This window comes from Trachemys scripta, chromosome 3 (assembly GCF_013100865.1).
Source record: "Trachemys scripta elegans isolate TJP31775 chromosome 3, CAS_Tse_1.0, whole genome shotgun sequence".
Classification (NCBI taxonomy): Eukaryota; Metazoa; Chordata; order Testudines; family Emydidae; genus Trachemys; species Trachemys scripta.
The window spans coordinates 63,295,734-63,321,487 of record NC_048300.1 but is presented as its reverse complement, the minus strand read 5'-3'; the positions used below and the strand labels follow the sequence as shown (position 1 = coordinate 63,321,487).

At 37.3% G+C, this 25,754-nt stretch overlaps 1 protein-coding gene across 3 annotated transcripts in view; it reads right to left on the bottom strand.

Moving 5' to 3' along the window:
* Window positions 1-25,754, bottom strand: part of STRN (striatin) — a 97,436-nt gene that overhangs the window by 36,313 nt on the left and 35,369 nt on the right. For all 3 annotated transcript variants that reach the window (XM_034764934.1, XM_034764936.1, XM_034764935.1), the window contains exons 3-7: window positions 24,974-25,047; window positions 21,752-21,830; window positions 19,411-19,578; window positions 7,053-7,188; window positions 2,981-3,116 (exon numbers count right to left, since the gene is read on the bottom strand). In XM_034764934.1, the coding sequence (XP_034620825.1) occupies window positions 2,981-3,116; window positions 7,053-7,188; window positions 19,411-19,578; window positions 21,752-21,830; window positions 24,974-25,047 (593 nt within the window). The remainder of the gene's footprint in view (window positions 1-2,980; window positions 3,117-7,052; window positions 7,189-19,410; window positions 19,579-21,751; window positions 21,831-24,973; window positions 25,048-25,754) is intronic.

Genomic DNA, 25,754 nt, shown 5'->3' with positions numbered 1-25,754 from the left:
AAATATTTGTAAGAAAAATAATGTAAAGTGAGCACTGTACACTTTTGTATTCTGTGTTGTAATTGAAATAAAAATATCTGAAAATGTAGAAAAACATCCAAGATATTTAATACATTTCAATTGGTATTCTATTGTTTAACAGTGTGATTAAAACTGCGATTAATTTTTTTAATCGCAATTACTTTTTTTTCAGATAATTGCGTGAGTTAACTGTGATTAATCAACAGCCCTAATAAGAATACAAAAGTGTGTCAGCACACTATTACTGAAAAATTGCTTACTTTCTCATTTTTACCATATAATTATAAAATAAATCATGACACCCCCCTGGTTGAGAAACACTGATATAATATATAGAGTAGCATAAACAAGTCATTGTCTTTATGAAATTTTAGTTTGTACTGACTTTGGTAGTGCTTTTAGCCCATTGTAAAACTGGGCAACTATCTAGATGAGTTGACGTATCCCCTGGAAGACCTCTGCATACCCTCAGGGATATATGTACCCCTGGTTGAGAACCACTGATATAAATGGTTTCTTCACGTCAATATGAGGTGAAGACATTAACACATCCATGTATTTATAAATTCTAATAAACTGGAAGAGACTAACACATTGGACTTGGATAAAATTACAATACAAAAAACAGTGATCAAAGATGAGTTACGTCCATGGTGATAGATTAATTCAGGAAACAAATAGTTGAGCTAAGAATTAATTATTTTTGGAACACCTTTGAAATGGAGAAATATCAATAGTTAAAAAAAGTTCCTAGGGAAGAGGTTAAACTATTATGGGCCATCGATGGGCTAAGTCCTTTTGACCCATGTACAGAAGGTCTACTCTATGCGTGGATCTTTCCCACATATATTATGAGAGAGGGGAGAAGGAGGGTGTATCAGTTTCTTCACTGCAGGTTTTTCCGCAGTCTCCGCAAGTCTGGTGATTTGCTGGGGTAGAAGTTAAGAAATATTCCCCACATCAGCACTGGAGTCATCCCCAGAAGTGTAATACAGAGGCAGAATAAAAACGGATCATGAAATATAAGCAGCATTACATTTAATGGCAGGGCAGGGTAGTTTTGTTTGTGGACAGCAGGCCACCATTTCTGAAATCAGGAGAGAAGTTTTAGCTGATCATGCTTTTCTTCCCCAAATTTGACATGGAATTTCTGCTCTCCTTTGGCAAAAAAATATTTAGAAATATGCAGGACATAGATGGCAGAGTTGTCAGCAAACTACTTCAGACATTCATATTCTATGGCATGCCTATGAGAACACACACTTACATACTTCCTGCATGTACCATACATCATATTTAATCCATCTTACAAATCGGATTTTGAACTAGTATGTAAATGCTTTCTAGTTTAGAAATCACAGATCTGATCAACTCTAAAGGCTCTCAAAAGTAGTCAGTCATGGCATTCCATTGTACCAGTTTAATAAATTATTATTAAAAATGTTCAGGAAATTTTTGTTGCAAAAAATGTACTGTTCAAAGCTAGAAAGCAATTTTTAAACAACTTTACCATCTGTTTCCCCCTACTTCCAATATATTAAGTTATAAGATATTATTACATTTAATTTTTAATTTCATTTAAATCAAATAACTGTCTTAAATGAATTGATAAAGGATTTATAATGACATATTGTGGCAGCTTATGCTGACAGACTATTATAACTGTAATTACAAGCTGTGATATAAAGAATTGAAAACCTCCTTTGGATCCAATTTTACAAGGATTGAAAACATACAACTATAAAGGAAATTATAACTTTCCATAACAAACATTTCTATTTTTGGGGGGGTGGGGGGGAGTAAATCTTTTGTAAATCTGTACTGACCTGTCATCAATGTTATTAAGAATTTATTTAACACCTTAAATTAAATAGGACTGATAACTGACAAACTCAACCTATTCACATTTCAGTGGCAAAAGTGATAGATACAGTATGCTCAGAAAGCAGAAAAGATGAAGGTTTAATTATAAAAAAAGCAAATACCAGTATGCCTTTCAAAAACTATTTTTGGGGAAGAATCATGTCCTTTTAATTACTTAAGGGAATTCTTGTAGCTATATTTAAAGTAACTATTTACAGTCCAATCCCAGGCCCAGTGATTTCAGTACATTGAGGGTTACTGCAAGCCTAAAGCTCAAGTAAAGCTTTCTTCTTCCTTGTGAATGGTGAGAGAGTTAGAGATATGCACTGGGCTTTGAGGGGGGGCTTAGGGAGCTCATGTCCTCCCATCAGAGTTAACTGCAGCCTCTCAACCTTTTATATACTGGGCCAAATATCCTCAGAATCTATTAGCTTGGCATGCAGCTAGCTTATGTAGAGTGCTGGGGCTTAAGTAATCAATTATTCAAAGTAAACTAGGTTCTGATAACCTGGCTGCAAGACATTAACTTGAACCACATATTACTAGACAATAGTTTATGAAATTCCCTTTCTAACTAAGTAGGATTTAAATATATGCCTGCTATCTTTTCAAAGGAATTTGAGCAACAGAATAGACCAAACTGCTCAAATTGCTGCCATTTGAATGGAAAAAAAATAATTATTTTTTTATGACTCACATTGCTTTCTGTATTAAAGTGGGAGGAAGGGAAGAAGATTAAAAACCTCTCATATTCACGTTCACAATCTGACAAATCAACGTTTTATAGAGCTTCTATAGTTTGGATAGATAGAAAAGGTATTGGAACTCTAAAAAGATTATTTAAACTATATTTATTTGCATTATTACTTAATAGAGGTAACTGAACAAAAATGTGAATATCTTAAGAATCTGTTCATAAAGCTGCATACAGAAAAGTAACAATATCTCAGTCTCTCAGTAACAGGATCTCAGTCTACCACCAAAGGATTTACAGTAGGGCTCCTTTAAAGATGCTGCGATCTTGGCAAAATATTGTTCAGTTTTTGTGCTTAACCCATTTTCTGTTTTTCTGGTGTGATCCACTAAACTCCCTTACCCCAGTCAGTTCCATCTCCTGAACTTCTAGATTCTCCGTCTCCATCATCCGATCCAACCAAGAAGTCAAACTCTTTCAAAGCTTCTTCTGTATCTCTGTCTTCACTGCTATCAGACACCACTCTTCTCCTCACCATCTAAATAAAAAGAAAAAACCTAAATTAAACTAAAAATACAACTTTGTATCTGCCAGTGCTATTTGCTTTCACATGTGGAACTAACAAAATTAGAAGAGAGGCAGGAAAAAAATTAAACATAGGGTACCTCTATTTTAGCGGCGGGGGCAGGGGGGAAACAGGACAAAATGAACACATTTGATTTATTCAAACTGTAAAGCTAAAGGAAAGTCAAAAACAACAATTTTTCTCACACTAAAGCAGTCAATACACAACCATAGCACATTAAGGGCTATACTGGTAATTTATCAGGGATACAGTCTACAAGTGTGACAGTCTGTATTCCTATGTTCACCCTTTTAACAAAACTATAATGGATTTGGTACAATGTATGCCTTGTGAGGTATCCTTTGAAAACTCATAACATGCTGATCATTATTGTCTTGGTAAAATATGTGTGGCAACATTGTATGTAAAGTTATAAGAGTCTACTGTAGAACATTACTGAGATTGCTTTGAATTCATTTAGCTTAAGTTCGGTATTAGATGCATTTTACCTTTTATTTACTTGTAACCAATTCTGACCTAAAGGACTCATTTCTTGTAATCACTTAAAACCTAGCTTTCTGTAGTTAATAAACTTGTTTTATCTAAACAATGTGTTTTTGGATTGAAATATTTGGGAAACGTCATTTGGGCACTACAAGACGTATATTTCTGGGGGAAAGTCTGGGATTGGTGTCGTCCTGCTATGTACTTCAGGAGTGGCTAGCTATAGCACTCATACAATATAGCTGGAGTTTGTGTGTGAGCAAACGGAGTGGTTGCTCTCAGCATAGCAGTGTAAGGGGCACCCCAGGTTTGAGAATTGAGGGGACACATCTATCCACCTGTCCAGACTGTACCATGGGTAATGTCACAACAAGTAGCTTGTGTATAAACATATATGCAAGGATTTTAGTCCAAAATAAATGCATAGTGGTTGGTTTTTACAAGAGGGCAAAAGAGTACACAGCAGTTCACAAAAGCATCAAGAAAGGCAAGTATCAGTGGCCAGATAGGCTCTACTTTTCTGAAATCAGAGTTTTTGATATCCAGATTTGTCTTTGATGTGCCCCACCCTATAGACACACACAAAAACATAACAGGTGAGAGTCTGTTGAGTAGCTGGTGTCTTCTGATTTGTTCAGATTCATCTTTACTGGGCAAAATGGTGGTGATGACGTTGCACATTTTACCATCACCATCTATGTTTTTGTCACTTCTAAATTGGATTTTCTTTGGTCACTAACACCATCTCAGTAATTTATTAAAAAACAAAAAGTTCTAAGCTACAGTAATTCATACTATACTAGTCATACAAAATTTATTTTTCCTATAACAAAAGTGGACTGTCTAGGTTAAAGTCATTTAATTAACCAGTGACTTAGATTTGTTATTGTAAATTTTAATGGCGTCTATTTAAGTGAAAAACTGCTTTTGAGCAGTACTTATTTCACTTAGGCCTGATCTATACTAAAAAATTAGGTTGGCATAATTATGTGAAAAATCCACACCACTGAGTGGCATAGTTAAGCCGATCTAAGCAGTAGTGCAGTGATACTCAATAGGCAGCCTCCGAGCCAAATGTGTTCCATCAAGGCTTCCTGTGTGGCCCATCAGCTCCCCTTAAAAATGTTTATAATTAAATTCACGAATAGTGATGCGTTGCCTACTATTTGCCTATGACTGTTTTTATCTCCGACAAATAGGAAAAGAGGACATTGTGAACCACGTGAAGCAAGTTTCCCTGCCTAATTCTATGGCAGTGTTAAGATCGGAGATAATTTACAAGGATTGTCTGTCAGCACTGCTTTATGGTTTTAAAAATGCCAAATACACGTCTCTTGCAGAGGCTGAATCAAGCGATTTAAATGACACTGCACAGTTATCACTGTTTGTTAGATTTTATGACGGTGAAATTTTCAAGGAAGAATTTTTGTGCTTCATACCATTAGAAACACACCCAGGAGAGATCATTTTTGCAAAGGTAAAAGGCTTATTGAAAAAAATGTTTTAGATCAGCAGAAAGTAAATTTGCTTGTTACAGATGGCAGTCCCTTGATGACAGAGAAAGAAAGGCATTTATTTGTACTTCCTAGGTCTATCACTATTGTACCATCAAACAACTAATTGTTCCGTTATTTTAAAATCATATTTAAATACCACTAACTGATTAGACAAACATGATTTATTAGGACAAAATTTTCAGACATTTTCATTTGATCAATTGTAACCTTACCATGCATTGTATACTCAAAAGGAAGTTTAGTCACTTTGTAATAGTATTGTTTGTATTTTATATAATTTAGAATGAAGGATAAAGAATAATAATGTAGCATGTATTGGTGTATGATTTGATCATATCCTGCCAGCCTACCCTTTTTGAACAACAGAAAGAAATAACCTAATGGGCCATTGGTAAAGATTCATCAGCCAGAATCTGTGTCTGTGCTGATTTCAAGGCAGTGACAGACCTTTGAGGGTCACCAATTTGTTGTAGGTTTAGCATTTTAAAATAAGTAAAACAATGCCTGATTGTTTTCTTTTGCATTGCAACTTGATGTTCAAAATGTTCTATGTAAATTAATTTTGTTGTGTGTGTGAATGAGGAATGTGTGTGTTAAGAGATAAGCGTAAAGACCACTGCTGAACCAGATGGTCTATGGAGGAACTGGAGACAGATGCAAGGGCGCCAAGAGGCTGCAACACACCCCTATTAAAATGTCAGAGGAGGGCAGATTAAAGACTAAAAATGAGACAAGCACCTATCAATGGGAACAAGAAAGCTGTAATCACAATCAGCATGGGATAACTCCCTGAGGAACTTAATAAAAGAAAAAAAAAATTAAAAAAAAACAAGCACTCGTCAAACAACAATTGATTACAGCATGACGGTGCAAAACTCATTGGTCCCAATGAAGGAAAATCACAATATAAACAGGGTGCCTTGCCAAGAAACGTTGGGTTCGTCCTGCCAAGACTTCCCCGGAGCAGTGTGTCATGACCGACGGAACCCAGCTCCTCCCTACCGATGATCAACCAAGCTTGCCACTAGATTGATCCGGACTCTGGACTGGTAACTATAACATCGCTTGGCGGGACTGTGTCTGTGTGTGTATGTGTCTGTGTGTGTGGTGACTGAATGCATATGCTAATTGTTGTATCGTCAATAAACATGGTGTATTGCCTTTTCCCCTGAAAAAGATTGTGTGTGCTTCTTATAAGCATAACAATTTGACAAAACAAAAAGGGATTGGGTTAAATAATAGGGTTGGGTTTATTCATATATTACAGGTACATTTACTTTAAAATTCTCTACAAGCTGCTAAAAATGAAATGTAATATGTTTTGGGAAACTGCAAAAAACATTTTCCTCAAATTAGTTTAAAAGTTTTAAGCCAATATAAGCAAATATTTCGCATCAAATGGATTTCTGATTTAGCATTACAGATTATACTTCTCAACGTCAAAAGAAGGCAGAAGAATGAATTAGAAGGTGTGTGGTTCCTAAAAAATAAAATTGATCAGATGTTCATTAAAAATAATTAGATTCACAAACTTCTGGATTCAAATTGAGAAGAAGGTGGCAGGAGGGTTATTATTTTTTTTTAAATAAAGCTAACAGAATAGACCAAAGAAGAGTAAAAAATAACATTTGGGGATCATTTTCAGGCTCCAAGTAGGCACGCTTACTTTGCGCACATAAATTCAGAAGTGCAAATCTTATGCTTCCCAACTAGGCAGATATACATTTAATCATATATGGGGTACATTTAATAATTTGCATGAGGCACATGCAGATGCGCATGTATAAGTGACAGAGAATCAACCTGTTTACGTTTCCTTAACCTCACACTTTCCTTTTACTTTTCTGTTCACCACAAGTTTTTCAACAATGAGATTTTTTTGACCCACCGTTGAGGTATCAATCATTGTTTTCTCTCTTCCTTCAATATCTTCATCCTCATCTTCATCACTGAAATCTGCAGCTGCATTTTCAAGAAATTTGAAGGTCTCTAGCAGAGAGGCAGAGTCTGTCAATTCTGGTTTCCTGGATAAAAAACATATTTTGAATAAAGAAGAGCAAAAACAAAAATTGCATTCACCAATCTGGTTGTTTTGTTCTGTAATGACCAATACTCTGCAAGATAAAAATAAGTCAGTTGGTAAAATTGGACAATGATTATATGTAATTATATTTGTGGGCAAACAATATAATATTAACGATGGGTCTTTTTTTTCTTTTTTCTTTTTTCTTTTTTTTTTACACTCTGTAATTATTTCTTACTCAGCTGCAATTCCCCACTTAGCTGCTTCAATTTTTTGAAGTATTTTAGAACAGTTTCCAGCTGGGCCCACATCACAAAACACCATCACAACTGGCACTCTTCTTGGCAGTTGCAATAGGGAGCACAAAGATTGAACAAGACAGCCAAGCTAGCTTTCATGCATTCACAGGGGCACAGTAATGTGGCAGAGCAAAATATGACTTCACTGCTTCCTGTGATGCCCCCATCTTGCTGGGAAACAGAAGGCTCCAGACCCATCAATCACGCACCTTTGATGAGTACTAAATTTGCTACTGTAAAAAAAGTTCAATGGAAAAAAAATCTGTTTAAGACTAAATTATGTAGTTAACTCTAAAGAGCAGTTAACATTTAACAAAATATAATTTTGCTAACATTACTTTTGTCAATTCTGGCAAAAATCCAGAAAATGTCTCTGGAACAGGAAGGGTTGCTATGTCAACAACTGTTAAGAGAAAGAATCCAAGCTAGAGCCTGTGACCATTCATCGAGGTAATGTTGATGAACATGCAGTACAGTAAAAGAGATTCTAAGAATAAACACAATTAGTGAATCAGTACTTCAAACTCCTAGGATGAACAAGAATCCATAAAACCAATCAGTCTAACACTACTCGCACTGGGACAGAACTCTGAACAAAGATTCTGGTAGGATAGCTAAATACAGATAGAAAAGTGGGAAAAATCTCCAAACCCCAGAGATATACGGAGAAATGAAGCTTCACCTTACAGACATATCGTCCCTGCCTTGTGCTCTGGGAGATTTGGCAATCTAATAGCATTAACACCTAATGCTTTTACTTGTGGTGTTCTTGCCATTTGGCAAATCATATGAATATCTAATATTTTTACTTGCTATTACAAGTGATGTCTAAAAATGCTGTTAACTGAAAAATATGAGAGAAAACGTATCTATTTTTTAGCTTGTTTACATTGTGCATTCGACAGCACTTTGTGTAAAGTCAGTTTCAAGATTTACCCTGTTTAGTCAGCTTCCTTTACTTCCTTCACACAGCAACAGAAGAGTGAAAATCATTAAAAATTATGAGTATGTGATTTGAAGAAAATTGGCAGGACTACTCAAGGATAAGGATAGTAACTGAAATTACTTTTAACTCAATTAAAAAAATGAAATAGATTTCAACTTTACATTACCAATTATATTAGAATACCAGAAGAAAAAGTTTTAAATAGTTGAAAGTGAAACCTGTGGTTGACAGTTGGTTGATGATAAAAGGCTGAACAGCAGGATAATGACAAAAGCAGCCGAAGTAGGGACTGCTGCATTAAGTGAGGGGGGAAAAACAGGACTCAGCTAAGGGCACCCCTCCCTATGGCACCCTTATGGACTCATAACTGTGCAGGGGAAATTCCTCGCACACACATTGAGGGCAAGAGGACCAGGTGGTGCAATACGCTTTTTTAATTATTTTAGATTTGGGAAATATCTGAACTCACTCCTTTTTGGCATAAAGAGCATAACTACCCTCACGGAACTCCCCATCCTCTTTGAGATAACGTAGAGCATACACCTCCACCCCCAATTCTGTTCTATGAGAAGTACCCCATAGATATCATTTAAAGCTCTCTCTGATGTGACTGGTCTCAACATACCAGGCAACCACCTTCAATTCATGCCCTGAATTGTTCCAACAAAAATTTTGGCTTGGGAGCCAGTTGGTCAAAATCTTAAAACAGAAGATACTACTCCAAAACGTATAATGTTCATCTGGATTTCAAGGTCTAAAATTTAGGAGCTGGTTTAAACACAGTAAACTGTAAAACACGGGACACTAAAATTTAACTCACTGTTTTGTATGGTGATGCCACTAAGAGCATATTGAATTTTCTTTGCTGCTTCTAACATGACCCATAATATTTTATAATTTAAAATTAAATTATGTAATATTATATTACAGACAGTTATTGTCTTTGTAATGACACCTGAGATCTTAATTACTGGGGCTTCCCTGGACCTTCCTCCCTTTCAGTTGCTGTGCCCTCCCTCCCACAAGGAAAGAGGTTAGTTCCTTCTCAGACACTCTTGTCAGTGACTAACAGTATCAAAGACTGAAGACAGGTTGTCTTAAATAAAAGCAGACTTTATTGGTAAATTACAGAAAGAGGAAATTCACAAAATAAAATAGTTAAATACAGGTTCGCCTTAGACTAAAAAATGTTTAAGCAGGCCAATACAGAAAAAGTCTGTGTCTGACCCACAGTTTCAAAGGCCTAATCTAGAGCACCAGAAAGGTTTCATATGACCTAGGGTAGAGAGAGGGGTGGGAGAGCGTGTTTTAGCAAAATCCCCTCTCCCGCTTACAGAAAATACAGCTTTTTGTTCTCCGCAAGGCCTGCTTTGGGCCTCATATATGTGTTACATCACTTTCCTAAGCTATTTTTTGTTGACTCCTTGTCTCTTCCTACCAACAAAATCTGTTCAAATGTGAGGCCATAGTATCTTTAAAAACTCCCTTCTCATGGTATGAAAGTTCTTTCAAACCTGCCAAAATCTTAGTTAAGCTGCATCTCACACTGAGTACAGAAAACACATGCATACATATCAATTAGCTTATTCTTTTCTATGACTAGTGACTCTAAACATTTTGAAGAATTTTCATTACCATGCAGAGAGCCAGGCCCTTTATAATGCAGCATAACTAAAAATATGGAAATACATGTCACCAAATAAAGCTGTAGAACCACTTTAATATAATTTTTACCTTGTGTATAAATTTATGACAGGCTAGACAGTCTGTCACAATCTCTTTGAAAGTTCTAATGAATTAACACACACTATACAAGAAACAATGCAATACAAAATAAAAGTAGGAAGTAATACTTACAAAATGGTTTGGATGTAAACTGCAAGTTTACTGACTGAAGAAGCTTTCAGCCCATACAATTATGTCCCAACCAATGTACATGTAAAGATAAGGCCACTTGACTAGCCAGACCACATCACAAACATTTTTGTAAAAAAATAATTGGGGTAACTTTTAAAAGTTACTTCCCTATTCATCTCTTTCCTCTTCTCTGCTTCCCTCTCCCCTATTTATTAACTTTTTTTGTCTCTTCCTCTTCACTCCATAAGTGCCTTGTATGAGGTTTCCAAGAACAAGGTACCAGTCCTGGTCACAGATGTGTGGCAGTGGAACGAGAGAGACTTCTAAAGTGAAGCTGTTGTCGCTGGCCTGAGTGTCTTCATTGGATCAATAAGAGTGGGACTTCAAAGAACACGGTAAGGTGTTGCTTGTTGTTTGAAGCATTACTCCTAATGATCAGCTAAAGCCAACTGGCCCAGTAGCTTTCCATCAGTAACCCTGTTTAAGCTCACCTGGTGTGAGTGTCTGGGTGTGGCAAAAAGAGCTGTTTTTGAAGCCCCACTCAGGTCAAAGCAAGAGGGAGATAGGAATAGAGGAAAGGAGGGGAAATAAAAAGTGATATTTAAAAATAAAAAATGGTTTTTAAATGTTATAATTGTTTTTAACTATTTGTCTCTACTTCACACAGTATTTTGGAATTATTTCCTTTCTCCAATTAAATTAAGAGGTTTAATTTTTTTTTTCAATAAACCATTTTATAAGCATGCTAACACACACTATGTATGTTCATCAGCCAGTACAGAAAGAGCAGGTTGATTAAATGTGTAAGTGCTAAGAGGATTTATGGATGCAGGAATTACTCAGGTATTCTGCCTTTTGGAGTAGAAAGACATTTAGTTGCTTAAGTCCTGGTGGGAATGGTTTATTTTACTCCAGAAAATAAATCAGGGTCATGGAAAAATGCTTAATTATTCTCCTGATGTTAGGGAGCAGATTCCATGATGGTTTTCACTTGAGTTTATTTTGCTCATGTGTAAGATGTGAAACAGAAACCAGCTTTATTAAAATAAAAAGGTGCAAATCCAGTTGAGATTAGAGAGAATACAGCCCAATCAGCTTTTTTTTTGTTAAAAAAGTGATTTTTTTAACCAATGTTAGAACTCTTGAAATGAGCTTCGATTGGCCATTTAAATGCAATTTCTCATCTTTGAGCCCCTTTATCAAGTCCTCGGCATCATAAATTATCTATTTTATTATTAAACATTTTATTCCTTTATTCCATTTCACCAATTTTATTCTATTATATGTTTATTCTTCTGTCAATAATAAAAATATATCCTCAAAAAGAAATTAATTTGGACTACCTAGGATTCAGTTAAGGGGTAAAGTGATTAAAAATGAGATTCAAGGAATAAGCTAAAGATACTTAAATACTTTCATGTTGCACAAGGCTACACATGACATTTTAGTGAGGCAGTTTCCATCTGTTTGGTTTAATGATATAAAACTTTGATGTGAGAAAAGCACTCATTCTGCTCACTGCAGGCATTGGAAATTTCAAATGTTAATAGAAAGTTATTTTTAGTATCTGTTTCTGAGTTCATTCATGCTGAGAAGTTGTACTTATCTTCTGTACTGCAAGTGGGTTGATCTGAAGAAAGTGAACATGCTCCCCTTTTAAATGCCATGAAACATATGGGAACAGGACTATCAATGTCAGGCTATCAAAATAATGTTTTCATAAATGGAATCAAAATCTTCCAGGAAGCATCCCAAATCCACATGATGTTCTTGAGTGTTAAAGTGTTCATGAGGATCTGTATATTAGCAGATATACAGGAATGTGTAAAAAGACAAATATTCAGCCATATGTCTAGTGGCTACTGATATACTATACTATGAGCAGGAAAAACTTTAGCTCCTGACTTAAATGATTTTCAGACAGTTGGAGTAAGTTGAGCACGGTGCTCCAAAAATACTGTCCAGCCAATCTACTGGAAATCCAACATCAACATGTGACAAGTTGAGACTATCCAGACTTAAAACAATTTTCTGAAGTAGTTAGAAACTCACACATCTTCAATTAAGCATTTCATTTTATTAGAAAAGAAAGTGACGTCTTCACAGTACTACTGCAGTAGCAGCTCTGCCTACTGCTACCCTCGTCCTCCCCACACAGGAACACTGAGATGAATAAAAGCAGTCACCCCCCAAGCATTCCCAGCTTCTTCATGGAAATTTTCCCATTCTCACAGAGATGCAGCATTTACAGCCAACACTATAGCACTGAATATTAGAATACTGGTACTCCTTAGGAAATTCTGCACTAAAAAATTAAAAATTCTGAGCCAAAAAATAATAATCCTGAGCACAATATTTTAAAATTCTGCAAAATTCTGAAAATTTTATTTGTCAATAAATAAATGTGGAAGCTCCAGGATAGCAGTGGGAAGCACAGGCTACTGGCTGCATGAAGGTGGTTGGGGTTCAGCAGGGGGTCTGGGTTCTGGGGGAGTGGGGCTTGGAGGGGTGGAAGTCTGGGTGCAGTTGGTTGGGCAGTGGGGTTGAGAGGCTCATCAGGGTGGGGGCTGAAGTATGGGAGGGCTCAGCGGGGGTGGTCTTGGCGCAGAGGTGGGGGTCCAGATGTAGAGGGGGTGGGGATTGGTGAGGGAGCCAGGGCTCGAGGGGGGGGGGGGGAGGGGGGGGTGGGGGTTGGCGGGGGGGGTTGGGGGGGGGGGGGGGGGTCTGGATGCTTGGGGGATGGTCAGATGGGGAGCAGCTCCCCATACAGTGACCTCCTCCCTTCCACAGCTGAGGTGCAATGGGGGCAGGAAGTGGGGTGTGGGAAAGCATGTGGAGCTTCCTGCAGCCGGGGACGATTCTGAGGGTGGGTCTGACCTGGCACTCCTAGCAGGGGAAGAACAAGTTTCATCCTTCCCCGCCCCCAGCCCAGCTCGGACTAGTAGCTGAGCCCAACACAGGATAGGAGCCACCTGCTGGGGCATCCCCAGCCCTCTTCCCCCCCCCCCATGGTGATTTATCTCTGCTGGCTGCTCCAGGCACCCAAACCGACGTGCCTGCGCTGCGGCTTCCCTTTGCTTCTCCACCATTTTCTGTGGGCAAGCAAAGAAATCTGCGGGGGCCATGAATTCTGCATGTACACAGTAGCACAGAATTCCCCCGGGAGTAAATGCTGGCCATGAATATAGGTCAGGTGAGATATGGTATAATGGATGTGTGCACACCAGGCACAAGAATTTTTCCCTCTTTAAAAAAAATAAATAAATAAAAATCCTACAAAATAAAGTGATTACATTGTTGAGAGGAGAAGAGTATCCTCCTTTCCTCCAGAAACCTGACACCTGGACGTTCGGATTGCATGCAGGGACAGGGGAAGAAGACAGAGTTTATCCGTACAACAGTGAGAGACGTTTGGTAGAGGACAGGAGGGAAATGAGAGATGTCTGTCTGTATGGTGGAAGGCAGTGGGCTAGTAGTGCTGATGGAGGCTGAAGGAGAAACAGCAATTGCTGCATTTGGTCCAATTGTCTTCTGTAAGATACTGTGCTAGAAGCAGGCAGTATAAAAGCATCACATCTGATGCTCTTCCTGGGGATCCCCAAGTGCAAAATTCGACGGGCATTTGTCAGACAAATTCATTCACCACTGGCATGTAGGCAAGTCCTTTTATTAAACACTGACTGCCACCATGGTGGATTGATTTAAATCAAGGTGATTTAAATCACGATTTAAAAGCATCAAGTTGAAAGCCTAGATTTAAATAATCCATTTTAAATCAAATTGTACTTCTGTTATTTTCTAAGAAAGGTGCACTCTCATTCTCTTATAAAACCATTAAAATACATGGACATCCAATATAATAGAGGCTTTACGCTAGATTTGGTACACAATTTTGCTATCTAGGAGGTATACATTTATTTATATATTTGCTTAAGCAATTATATAGATTAACATTTTCAGATTCATATTAATTGTACATTTTCAGTATGTTGGAAAATGTTGAGTGATATATTGCTTATTTAAAGATGCAGACTCACAGAAATGTAGAGCTGGAAGAGACCCTGAGAGGTCACCGAGTCCAGCCCCCTGTGCTGAGGCAGGACCAAGTAAACCTAGACTATCCCTGACAGTTGTTTATCCAAGCTGTTCTTTTCCTTTACAGGATAATTATCTTTTTGGTCATGATGTGTGTCAAGCTGTATTAGGATGATAATTGGAATTTAAACACACAAAACAGCACATAAAATTTATTTTTATTAATCAGAACAACCTTAAATGTTTTGGATATATAAAATTTAACACATTTCACATTTACATTTAAATGATATATTAAACAGATGGACTAACTGCAATCAGTGAATTAAACTGATTATTTCAGGTCAGCCTAGGGAAATTTTCCAATATGCTTAAGTGAAAATGACTGGAACGTAATTCCCTACTTGCCTAAGATTCTTCAAAATGAGTTACTTAGGCTGACTTATTGTGCCATATTAATAAAGCTTGACCTCAAAAGCTAGAAACAGGGGGACATCATTCTTTATATAGAAAAGCAGCCTTTAACTCAGTTTTTGATAGAGGCTCATGGATTCAGCACATTTATTTTTTATTTAGATGTTTTAAGAGAATATAGTAAGTTTTGGCCTCAACATATTTTGTATTAAATTCAGATTTCCTTTAAGCAGATTTATTTTAAAAAAAGATAATTTTTAAAAAAAATAATAATTCTATCTTTTCATAAAAAATGGATTTTTATCCACCTTGATTACAAATCAATTATTTGTGTGTACTTTTACTGTAACATTATTACGTAATAGGAAGGTAGTCTAGACCGGTTCAAGTCCTGAGAAAAGTTAAAAGTTATCACATTACAGAAGCCCCTTTAGCATCGCATCTTATTTTACTGTATTGAAGGTCTAAATTTCACTGACTAACAGGTCTTCACTTGGCATCCTCCAGTTTTTGTACTACCTTTCCTACAGTATTAATTTAATACAAACTGAAATGGTATTAGCTTATTACTAACAACTTACATTCCAATAATAATAAAAGACACATTTTTTAAAATCTAAGTAATGACCATACTGTAGCTTTAAGTGTTTAACTCTTGAGATTTCCTCTCAACATTACATCTGCACATACTGTGGTAGTCACTTTGGCCAATCTGCTCTTTCTGTAAATTTCTATATTGTTATATTGTTTTAAAGATTTTTTTTAATATAAATTAGTGTGTCCTCTGTGCTTTCCCCTTCTTTTACTCTGAGATCTGGGCATCATTTCCCCTCAACAAACTGTAGCATGTTTCCTTTCTTTCCTTCTGTGCCTTTCAAAATCCCTCTTTTTCCCCTAGTTTGTGGTCTTTACTTCCTTCATCCATGTTCTTTTCCATCCCTTCTCAATCTGTCTCAGAGTTCCCATCAATTTTTCTTTTTTCTTCATCTCTCATTTCCTTTTGCTCTTCTTCCGCATACCCTCTATCACAGCACCCTCCAATCGCTTCTTTCTCTACTACTACCACTACCACCTCATATGCCTTCAGGCATTGTCTCCTTCCTGCCCCCAATCACAAGCTTATTCTGGCTTCATAACCTTCCACCAGCTCTCCATACACCATGGATGCAGGGAGCAGGTGCAGGTGATTGGAGTCCCCTATTCTTTCCCCCTCTTGGGGAAGTAAACTGTCTGGGACTAATGGGGTGCCTCACTCTGGGTACTCTTTCCTCTGGGCCACTAGAGAGTGAGCTGGGCCATCTAAACTTTGCCCCAGTTCTTCCCACAATTTAGGCAGAAGGGTTTCTGAGCGTATGTCAACACTGCAATTAAAAACCTGCGGCTGGCCCGTGCCAGCTGACTGGGGCTAAGGGGCTATTTAATTGCAGTGTTCGAGTTTGGGACCCTCCCACCCCTCAGGGTCCTAGAACCCAGGCTCCAGCCCAAGCCTAAACATCTACACAAAATTAAATAGCCCCTCAGCCCCAGTCAGCTGGCACGGGCCAGACGCAGGTTTTTAACTGCAGTGTAGAAATACTCGGAGAGGCTGATTTGCTTGGGTGTAGGGATTGACAGTATCAAGTCTCTGAAGGCTGAACAAATATTCTGACTAGGACTTGGCTCATCCTGCTTGCCCTTAATCTCAATCACGTACTCAGCACTGGTGCTCTTCAAGAGGTTGAGGAAGCAGACAGGCCGTGCAGCCCATCAGGACTGAAATAAAGGGAGAGAAGTATGGAATACCTCCTGCACTGAAATATATGATATGATGATTTATCTCCTATGCACATATACCCTACAATCCAAAATATTCACAGGTGGCTAGTCATACACTCTGCCCTGCAAGAGTTCTTCGCAATCCTTTGATAAAACCCTGACATCCTTCACTTCTAAGAGGATGCAAACCAGAGGTCTGAGCTGACATCTGCAAACACAGAGTAATTTGAAGAATGCAGAAACAAGCTCAGAGTACTCCACCATGAAATCCTCATATAACTGAGGGTCTATACACAAACTGAACCATAAACATTTGTCATGTTCCACACACATGAAACACCCAGATGCTCAACTCAACTCTTCTCAGCAGTTAGTGACCCTGTGCAGTACAAGTGAGATGAGAACATCGCAATTTCTCAGATTGCACATGCAATACCATAATCCTGCAACTACAAGTCTTCTAGAATGACAGATAATTGGTGGATCACTGAACACTCACAGCCAGAAATAGCCTGCAAATACAAATGTTAACCTTATTCAAGTTTTTGTTGTAGCTGTGCTGGTCCCAGGTATTAGAGAGACAACCGCTGTTGGTGAAAGAGACAAGCTTTCGAGCTACACAGAGCTACTCTTTGGGTGACCTGAAAAGCTTGTCTCTTCTACCAACAGAAGTTGGTCCAATAAAAGATATTACCTCACCCACCTTGTGTCTCTATCCTTATTCAAAAGGGACCTAGCTCTGTAAGGTCAAAGCTTATGGAGAAGAAATCTGAAGGAACAGTTACACCCCCACTACATGCATAGTTCTCAAAAAGGAGAATTGAGTTGCTGAAGGAGGCAAAACTAAGTATCTGGTGCCACCAACTCTAAGGCCTATCTCCTCTAATGAGCGTCTTCCTAACAGGTATCTTTAAATGTACTAGCTCAGCTCTATCATTCAATCCAATTTACCCATTACATAGCTCCCTATCTGGAGCTCTCTTCCATTCAAACTAATAGAAAATGACACTCCACTAATCTCAAGTAAAACAAAAGGAGGGAGAGGGAGCTTAACTCCCACTTTACCTCAAACAAATCATTCACACCTCCCAAACTGAAAGCTACATATGCCGTCAGAACTCACTATTTCTTCAAGGCTGGAACAAAAATGAAAAACTATCATAGGAGAGAAATAAAGAGGATAAATATAGAAAGGGAGAATAATGTATCTGCCAAACCCAATATCAGTTTTCTACAACAAATAGTCAATTCCATTAGGTTACTATCTCAGAGCAGCAAGCCTGACTTTAAAAGGTGCCCCAGCAGCAGCAGCCCTTGCCAACCAGAGGATATCCTCCTCAGGGCAAGGCTTACTATTTAGAAGTACAAAATAATTTAACAGATTGGGGTCCCCTCATATGCCCTAACTCCTCATTTAACAGAATAATTTTAATTATAGAATGAAAATGAGTTAATTAAGTAACTTCTCTGCACACATGCCTGAGGCCAGTACAATTATCTACTGGCTGGGATTATTGTGAACTCCCTTCGGCGATTAGGTGCCACATAAAGCAGTTATACTTCAGAAGAAAAGGACACTACCTCTGCTACATTTAAACCACACCTGCTTGTGAAACAAGAGGCCAATCCTAGACAAACAAGGGTCTACTGCTTGTTGGTGATAATACTACCTATGGAAGTACAGAGCTCAGTCACACATTTTTAATTAAAATGATTCAGCATCCTTTTTATTAGTTTAAGCTCTTCAAAGCTACAGTATTTCAGTCAAGAACCAAGGAATAATTTTGCTGAACCCTTAAAGTGAGCTTCAGATATTAATGGTAGTAAGTGTGGCAAGAAAAAGATTAAAAAGTTTATTTACAATACTTTCAGCAAAATATTATTTAGTAAACAAAACAGAAGTCAACTTGAAAGGATTAGATTTTTATTGGTAAATGTTGATAAATGTCAATTTCACTGTATACACACTAACCAGCAAAAAAATATTTTCCTGGATAATTGAAATTTACAAATAGGCAAAGAAAGCAAAATTGTGCTTGAGAACTTAAAGTTTGATCTAAGTCTAAAATCTTGACAGTTTGTGTTTTAATGGTTATAAAGCTTTAACTTTTTGAATCTCAATGTCAACTGTCATTAATTGTCCCCCCACCACCACATTGCCTAACACACCATAATTTCCCAAACCTGTGAAAATTTAAATCAATAAAAATTAAAATCAATACTTAAATATCAATCAGTATTATCCATCAAATTTAAAAATAATTAAGTCTGGCAAAGCCTAAGCATAAGCATTGAACTTTGCTCAATTTGACTCATTGTACCACATTTGCAACAGTATTAGAAATATATCAAAAAAGGATTGGCATGAGCATATGGAAGCTACACTGAGAGTATACCCAGAATTTCACATATTTATCCATATAAACACTAGTGACAAAGTTGGAGAGTTATAACAGTTAAAACTTATCCATGTTCAAAATGTTTTCAGATACTATAAATAAAATCTTCTGTTTACTAGAGATTATACTGTTATAACAGTAAGCACTATCTACCAGAATGCAGAGGCCTCTAATCTATATTAAGGTTTCCAATAAACCAAAGAAAAAGCTGACCCTGGCAGTTGGTATTTTCTCTTAAGCATTTAACAACAGATGTATCACAAATCAGAAGGTTTGATTTCCTAATGTCACCTTCCAATGGAAATAAAATTAAGATTCTCATAAAGAAGCAATACACTTAGAGAAGCGTGGCTTCCATATTCATCCTTTAAAATTTTAAAATAGAATTGGCTAGAAATATTCAGTCAGTTTGAAGACTAAAAAGTATAAGTTTTCAAATGAACATAAACTAGATTTATAACAATAATAATAATTTGCACTTATACACAAAGATAACATTTGTTGTCTTAGGCACTTACCCAATCATTGCGTTTTCTTTAATCTCAGCCTCTGTACCATTTACCATAGATTCTTGATTTTTGTCATTTTCCCTGTCTGATGCATCACTTGAGAGGCCCAATAAAGCTCGCACTCGTTTTGACTTTACATCCAGTACGGTGTCAGTGTAACCCACCTCTTGCAGATACCTGTAGGAACAGAACTCATGCTAGTCTTTCATACAGATCTCAATAATATACCCTTTCATTTATTGATTTAAATAATTATAAGCTTCTCCCTAAACTCATCTTCAGTACAATGTGTAGCAAAGCATGGTACTGCGCTAATGAAACATTCTAAGAAATTGTCTTGTACCAGCTGCAGAGGGGATCGTCTCTTGCAGTACCAGTCTCTACAGTCACTGAGAAAATCAAAGAGCCTAGTAGTCAGTGTTTATACAATACGTTATTCATTACATTTACCAAAAAAGATGGAAAAGGACTTTAACTTAAAATATCTGCAATTTATTCATACAAATGTCAGTTGCATACAACATACCACAACCTATTTTATTCATCAAGAGAAGTTCATGGAAATCTAAACCAAACTTTAAAAAAGTAAAACTTAAATTTTGTCCCTTAGATGACCATTAGACAAAGCCTATAAACACCTATTGTGTCAACTTCCCATTCGGTTACTGTAGCTATAATAGGACAAACATATGATTTTACGATGTAATGTATTTTGTACAGATCTAGTCTTACTTAATCATTTTATTAATCTTAAATATTCCTGCAGAACGTGCATTTGGCTAGCGTGCATAAGAGGTGAAAGTGCGATCTAATAAACTGAGCCTGGGATTGGGATGCATGAGTTCTAAAACTGACTCTACCAGTAATATGCTGCATGGTGCTGGGTGAGTCAATCTTTCAGTCTCTTTCCTCATCTGTAAAATAGAGCTAATGTTACTGACCTCACAGAGGTGTTATGAGGATTAATTGGTCAATACTGTAAAGGTCTCTGAGGATGTAAGTGTCATGTATTATATCATTTTAGTAACACACTATGACTATGACAAACTAGGGCATTTGTTTTTCCCCTATTAATACAAGCCACTCCTTGCATTTACAACAACAATTACATCCTCATTGCCGCCAGTCTGGTGGGAGAAAGAGTCAGTGCTGAATTTCTGGCAGTCCCATAAGTTAATTATGCAAAATTAAGTCTGTATTTAATTTAAGCATCAATTTTATAATATATGATGCTGAATCATGTATATAACAGCACAATCTTCTTTATCTATGATTCAGAGAGGGAGACTTGTCCTCAAACCGTTGAGTCGTGGCCAAGAAAATATTTGTTTATTTATTTATTTGTGCCCTTCAGAAACTATGGATACACATACAATATATTAAATAATAATCCATTCAACAAAAAAACTGGTCCAGTGCCAAAAGTTATAAGGCCTTTCAAAAAAACAAAAAAACAGAAGAAAAGTCTGGGTTTTCTTCTACACAGTTCTGCCCACTCAGGCCTCCCCAACACAAAAGTATGGAAACACAGGTAAGCTTTGCAGCATGACATGAAAATCACCGGAACCTGACTCTGACAGAATAGGGTATAGGGTTTATGTGGGGACAGACTGGGTTACACAATAGAGGACCTTTCACTGACGTTGCTTTGCAACAAGAACCAGACCATTTAAAGCAAGGGGTTGTTAACTGATAACTGCGGTGAAATTGCATAGTTATGGGGACAGTCACTTGGATAAAATATATAAATTTTGACCCTGTTTCATCAAAGTGCACGCACCTTCCGTTACAGCATTTCAAAATCACTGTAGATTACTATTGTATGTTCTCACTGCTGTTATTTTAAATGTATTGCAATAATCACAATAAATAGCAGGAAGATTATTATATGGAGCCAACTCTTGCTCTAAAAAGTTAAATATGTCAAGAACTGAAAACCACAACACAGACGGTGGTGTTCTAGTTCTTTTGGATTGGAAGCTCTTTGAAATTGAAAACAAATTGTGAAAAAGATTTTAAATTTTTCATTAGATTTTTGTGAATTTTCTTAAACCAAATTTTAATCCCGCACTACTTTTCTCCAATTTTTTTCCTTTTTGCTACTGAAAGCATATGAAAAGTGGTGAGTAGTTTGTCCCCCTCTGACTTTTTACTTTTTCTACTCTGCAACTTATCAAAACTTTTCAAACTTTGGAAAAGTTGAGTGACAAAAGGAAAAGTTAACCCAACTCTGCCACTCTTTTCATGAAAGAGAAAAGTCTAATGGAAATCTTTAAAAAAAAGCCCAGTGACGCATTCAATTTCCAATCCTGTTTGTATCTAGCTCCCTTGTTTGAACTTTGACACTTACTGTCTCAGTAGCTGTCGCCCTTGTTTCCAGATTAGTTGACTATTTTGTTGGGGCTGAACCTCTGTTTCATTCCCTTCATCTGGAAAAGATTTCATTCAAATCAGGTTTTTTCAGTCTTATTTTTAAAGCTCTTAAAATAAGTGCAGCTCTGCAGTATTACCTATGAGAACATACTATAAAGACTGCCATCAGCATACTACTGTGTTCTGAGAACAAGTTATACTTGTCTTCAGCACCTTCATATTACCATTATTTCCCAATATGGAACCAGTTAGATGATGGGTTTTCACTCCTTTTCTTCACAAGGATGCGGTCATATGCATATATCTGAAATTCTGTACCAGTGTTTTCTATAGTGATTACATATTTTAAGGTTAATTAGGTTCTTATAAAATGAACAAAATAATTACAAAAAAACCTTATTGGTGGAACCAATAAGGTGTGATACTGACACCTTAAATATCAATCCTTAAAGTTTACCCAACCAACGTCTAAAATTTGGTCATGGAGACATATCTCAGTCAGGCCTACTTACAGATAACTTAAACTTCAGCCATATTTCAATGATTTGTGGGGAAGGAAAAAATATTTAGCTGTTTTTGTTTAGACAATATTGGCAGTGTTCTCCTGGCCATGGTTATTTTAATAGTCATTCAACATATTTTCATCAAATTTTCACCTGAAAATAATCTTTTATTTAAAACCACAACTAAGTTTTTCCTTTAACCCAGATAAAGCTATTATGGCATAAACAAATGTGCTGCTGCCCTGTCAGCTCAGTCTTAAAAATAAATACATATAAAAGTGCCATATGAATGTTAAGTACTATTATTACTTTGAATCTACAAGCTTGCTCAGGACTAGCAATGAGAAATAATCAGTCATTTAGACATTGATTTTCTGAAGACAGCTGAACACAGCTGGATCCATCGTACAATTATCAAAACCTGTGCTAGATAAAAGCCAAGAGAATTTTATGCATCAAGACTGAAGTAGAATCATAGAATCATAGAATCATAGAATATCAGAGTTGGAAGGGACCTCAAGAGGTCATCTAGTCCAACCCCCTGCTCAAAGCAGGACCAATTCCCAGCTAAATCATCCCAGCCAGGGCTTTGTCAAGCCGGGCCTTAAAAACCTCCAAGGAAGGAGACTCCACCACCTCCCTAGGTAACGCATTCCAGTGTTTCACCACCCTCCTAGTGAAATAGTTTTTCCTGATATCCAACCTGGACCTCCCCCACTGCAACTTGAGACCATTGCTCCTTGTTCTGTCATCTGCCACCACTGAGAACAGCCGAGCTCCATCCTCTTTGGAACCCCCCTTCAGGTAGTTGAAGGCTGCTATCAAATCCCCCCTCATTCTTCTCTTCTGGAGACTAAACAATCCCAGTTCTCTCAGCCTCTCCTCATAAGTCATGTGCTCCAGACCCCTAATCATTTTTGTTGCCCTCCGCTGGACTCTTTCCAATTTTTCCACATCCTTCTTGTAGTGTGGGGCCCAAAACTGGACACAGTATTCCAGATGAGGCCTCACCAATGTCGAATAAAGGGGAACGATCACGTTCCTCGATCTGCTGGCAATGCCCCTACTTATACAGCCCAAAATGCCGTTAGCCTTCTTGGCAACAAGAGCACACTGTTGACTCATATCCAGCTTCATACTAACTCCTCTTCAGACAGGAAACCTGGAGGTTGTCTATATTAATGTTGAAGTAAAGACATCTCAGAGAGATCTTTGCTTCTCCCCAGAATTGATGACAGAGCCATTATCCTTCAGGAAGGAGATTGAAAGAACTTGGACTGCTTGCCAAATGGCACAGAAGAGCTCTTTGAGAATGTCACCTAAATACAGATAAGAGTTGAATCCCTTGATTAGGAGAATTATAACCAGAATTATTAGAACCTCCAAGGTACCACGGAGGGGACAAACAGGATGTATCACTGGAAATAAGCCTCAACATTTTTTCTGACTTGGTCCAAGAGAAGCATGCAGATGTGCGTGGATCTATGTGCAGTAAAGCAAGGACAACTCGCATGGACTAGAAATAATAGAAAAATCTCCATCCTGAAGGCATATGAAAAACCAGCTTTAGATCCCATATGGTGCAAGAACCTCCATTCTTTTAAGCAGCTACATGTAGGATGTAACAGAATTCAGCATTCTTCCAGTCTGGGTACAAGAAACGAGTGGCACTATTTTGTAAGAGATGAGAAATAAGATGCCTCAGTTTGTGCTTCATTGTATTTTGCGTAGTTTGGGAAGGGACAATGGTGTTGTTGAGAATTTGATAGGTAAGTGTTTTTAGACCATCTTCAGCACCCAGTAAAATAGGGATTTGCCCAGGACTCAGTTAACCAGCACAGTGAATGGCAGGGGTGAAGTGTGCAGAAATGACTTCCATATAGGCTTTTTTTTTTTTTTTTTGGCTGTATGGAAGAATAAAGTTGTGGAATAATTTCTGCTTATTCCTTCCTCCTCTCAAGGACTTGTTGCATAATCTGGATCCTGGGGGAAGTCCATTTGGTAAGGTTTATTTTGCTGATAAGAACAAAAGTAATTCCGATTCCTCCTCTTTTGTGGCTCAAAGTCACTCCATTTCTTTATGAGAAGTATTCATCTTCTGGAGGGATAACCCAAAAAAGCTATCCATAGATACAATCTATGGGAGAACTGTTCTGTTCCAAACTTGTGTTCACTATTTGTTATATATTTATTTTCCAGTTATCATTGGAATTTTATAAAATTCTATAGTATGTACTGCCAACTTGAGTTTACCTCTAACACACGTTTGTTTCAATTTTTTTGGAATCCAAACAAGATCATGAATCAGGAAATGATGTACTAAGTATTTTGAATTCGTTGCTATTGCATTACACTGTTATTGTTAATGCACAACAATTCTTCCAATATAAGATTCTCCAGATGTGTTTTCCACATCTTTCTGTGACTCCAGAACTTTCTTGAATTTTGATCTGAAGAGGAGAGAATAGATATATTCTGCAGCATCCATTTTTTACTTCAACTCATTTGATGGCCTAATTGAAGAAACAAACTGTACCTATAGTATCAGTGTAACAAACTGCATTGGCTAACATTTGTCTTTTGCAACATTAAGCAATCTTTACTATCCTCTTTGTGTCCACTAAGTTGTTCAACAAACTGTAGCTAAAATTACAGGAGAACTTTATACCATATTTCCCTCACTCTTAAATTCTTACCAGAATCATAGTTTGGAGGCTTCATATCTCCCTGATTCAATTCTGTGCCGTATTTTAATTTGTGGTATTTAGCTCTGAAAAAGAAAAGACAAAAGGAACTCTATTAACACATTTAAAGGATGCTTGTAGATTCACAGATACCATAGGTCCCTGTTTTAGAAAGATATTTTTCCATTCTGCCCTCCCCCACCCCCCAAAAAACCTCCGTCCACTTTATTTCAGCAGAACTAAAAGGAAGCTATGTTCTATTTTTCTCCCCAAATCGCTCTCTATAGAGCTTTCAGATACTGGACTGTATTAGTAACTGAATAATTACATAATCAGAAATACCAATACATAGCAAAAGGAACAGAACATTTTATATATGTAGATATAAGAAAAACATTCTCTCTATAGCTATAGTTTTACAGAGAATGTTTTTATTTTTCATGAACATGTGCTTCTTCTAGGCTGGGGCTGCTTTGGTGTTTTTCCCATTTTCTCTCACTATCGCTCAACTGTCAAATATCTTCTACTCTCTATGGCTAAGTCTACACTACAGATTGCTGCTGGCATTATGTCATGTCGGTCAGTGGTATGAAGAAGTGCAATTCCAGCTGTGCCATCAGAAATCTGAAGCATCCATACAGCTATATTGGCAAAACTGCACTTTTACCAGTATGACTTCTTTCTCTCACGGGGGGTGGGGGGAAATAGCTTTGCCAGTATATCTGCATCCACACTAGAAGCACTTTGCCAGTGTAATATACCCTAATTCCTACAGTGGTAAGGTGCTCCTAAC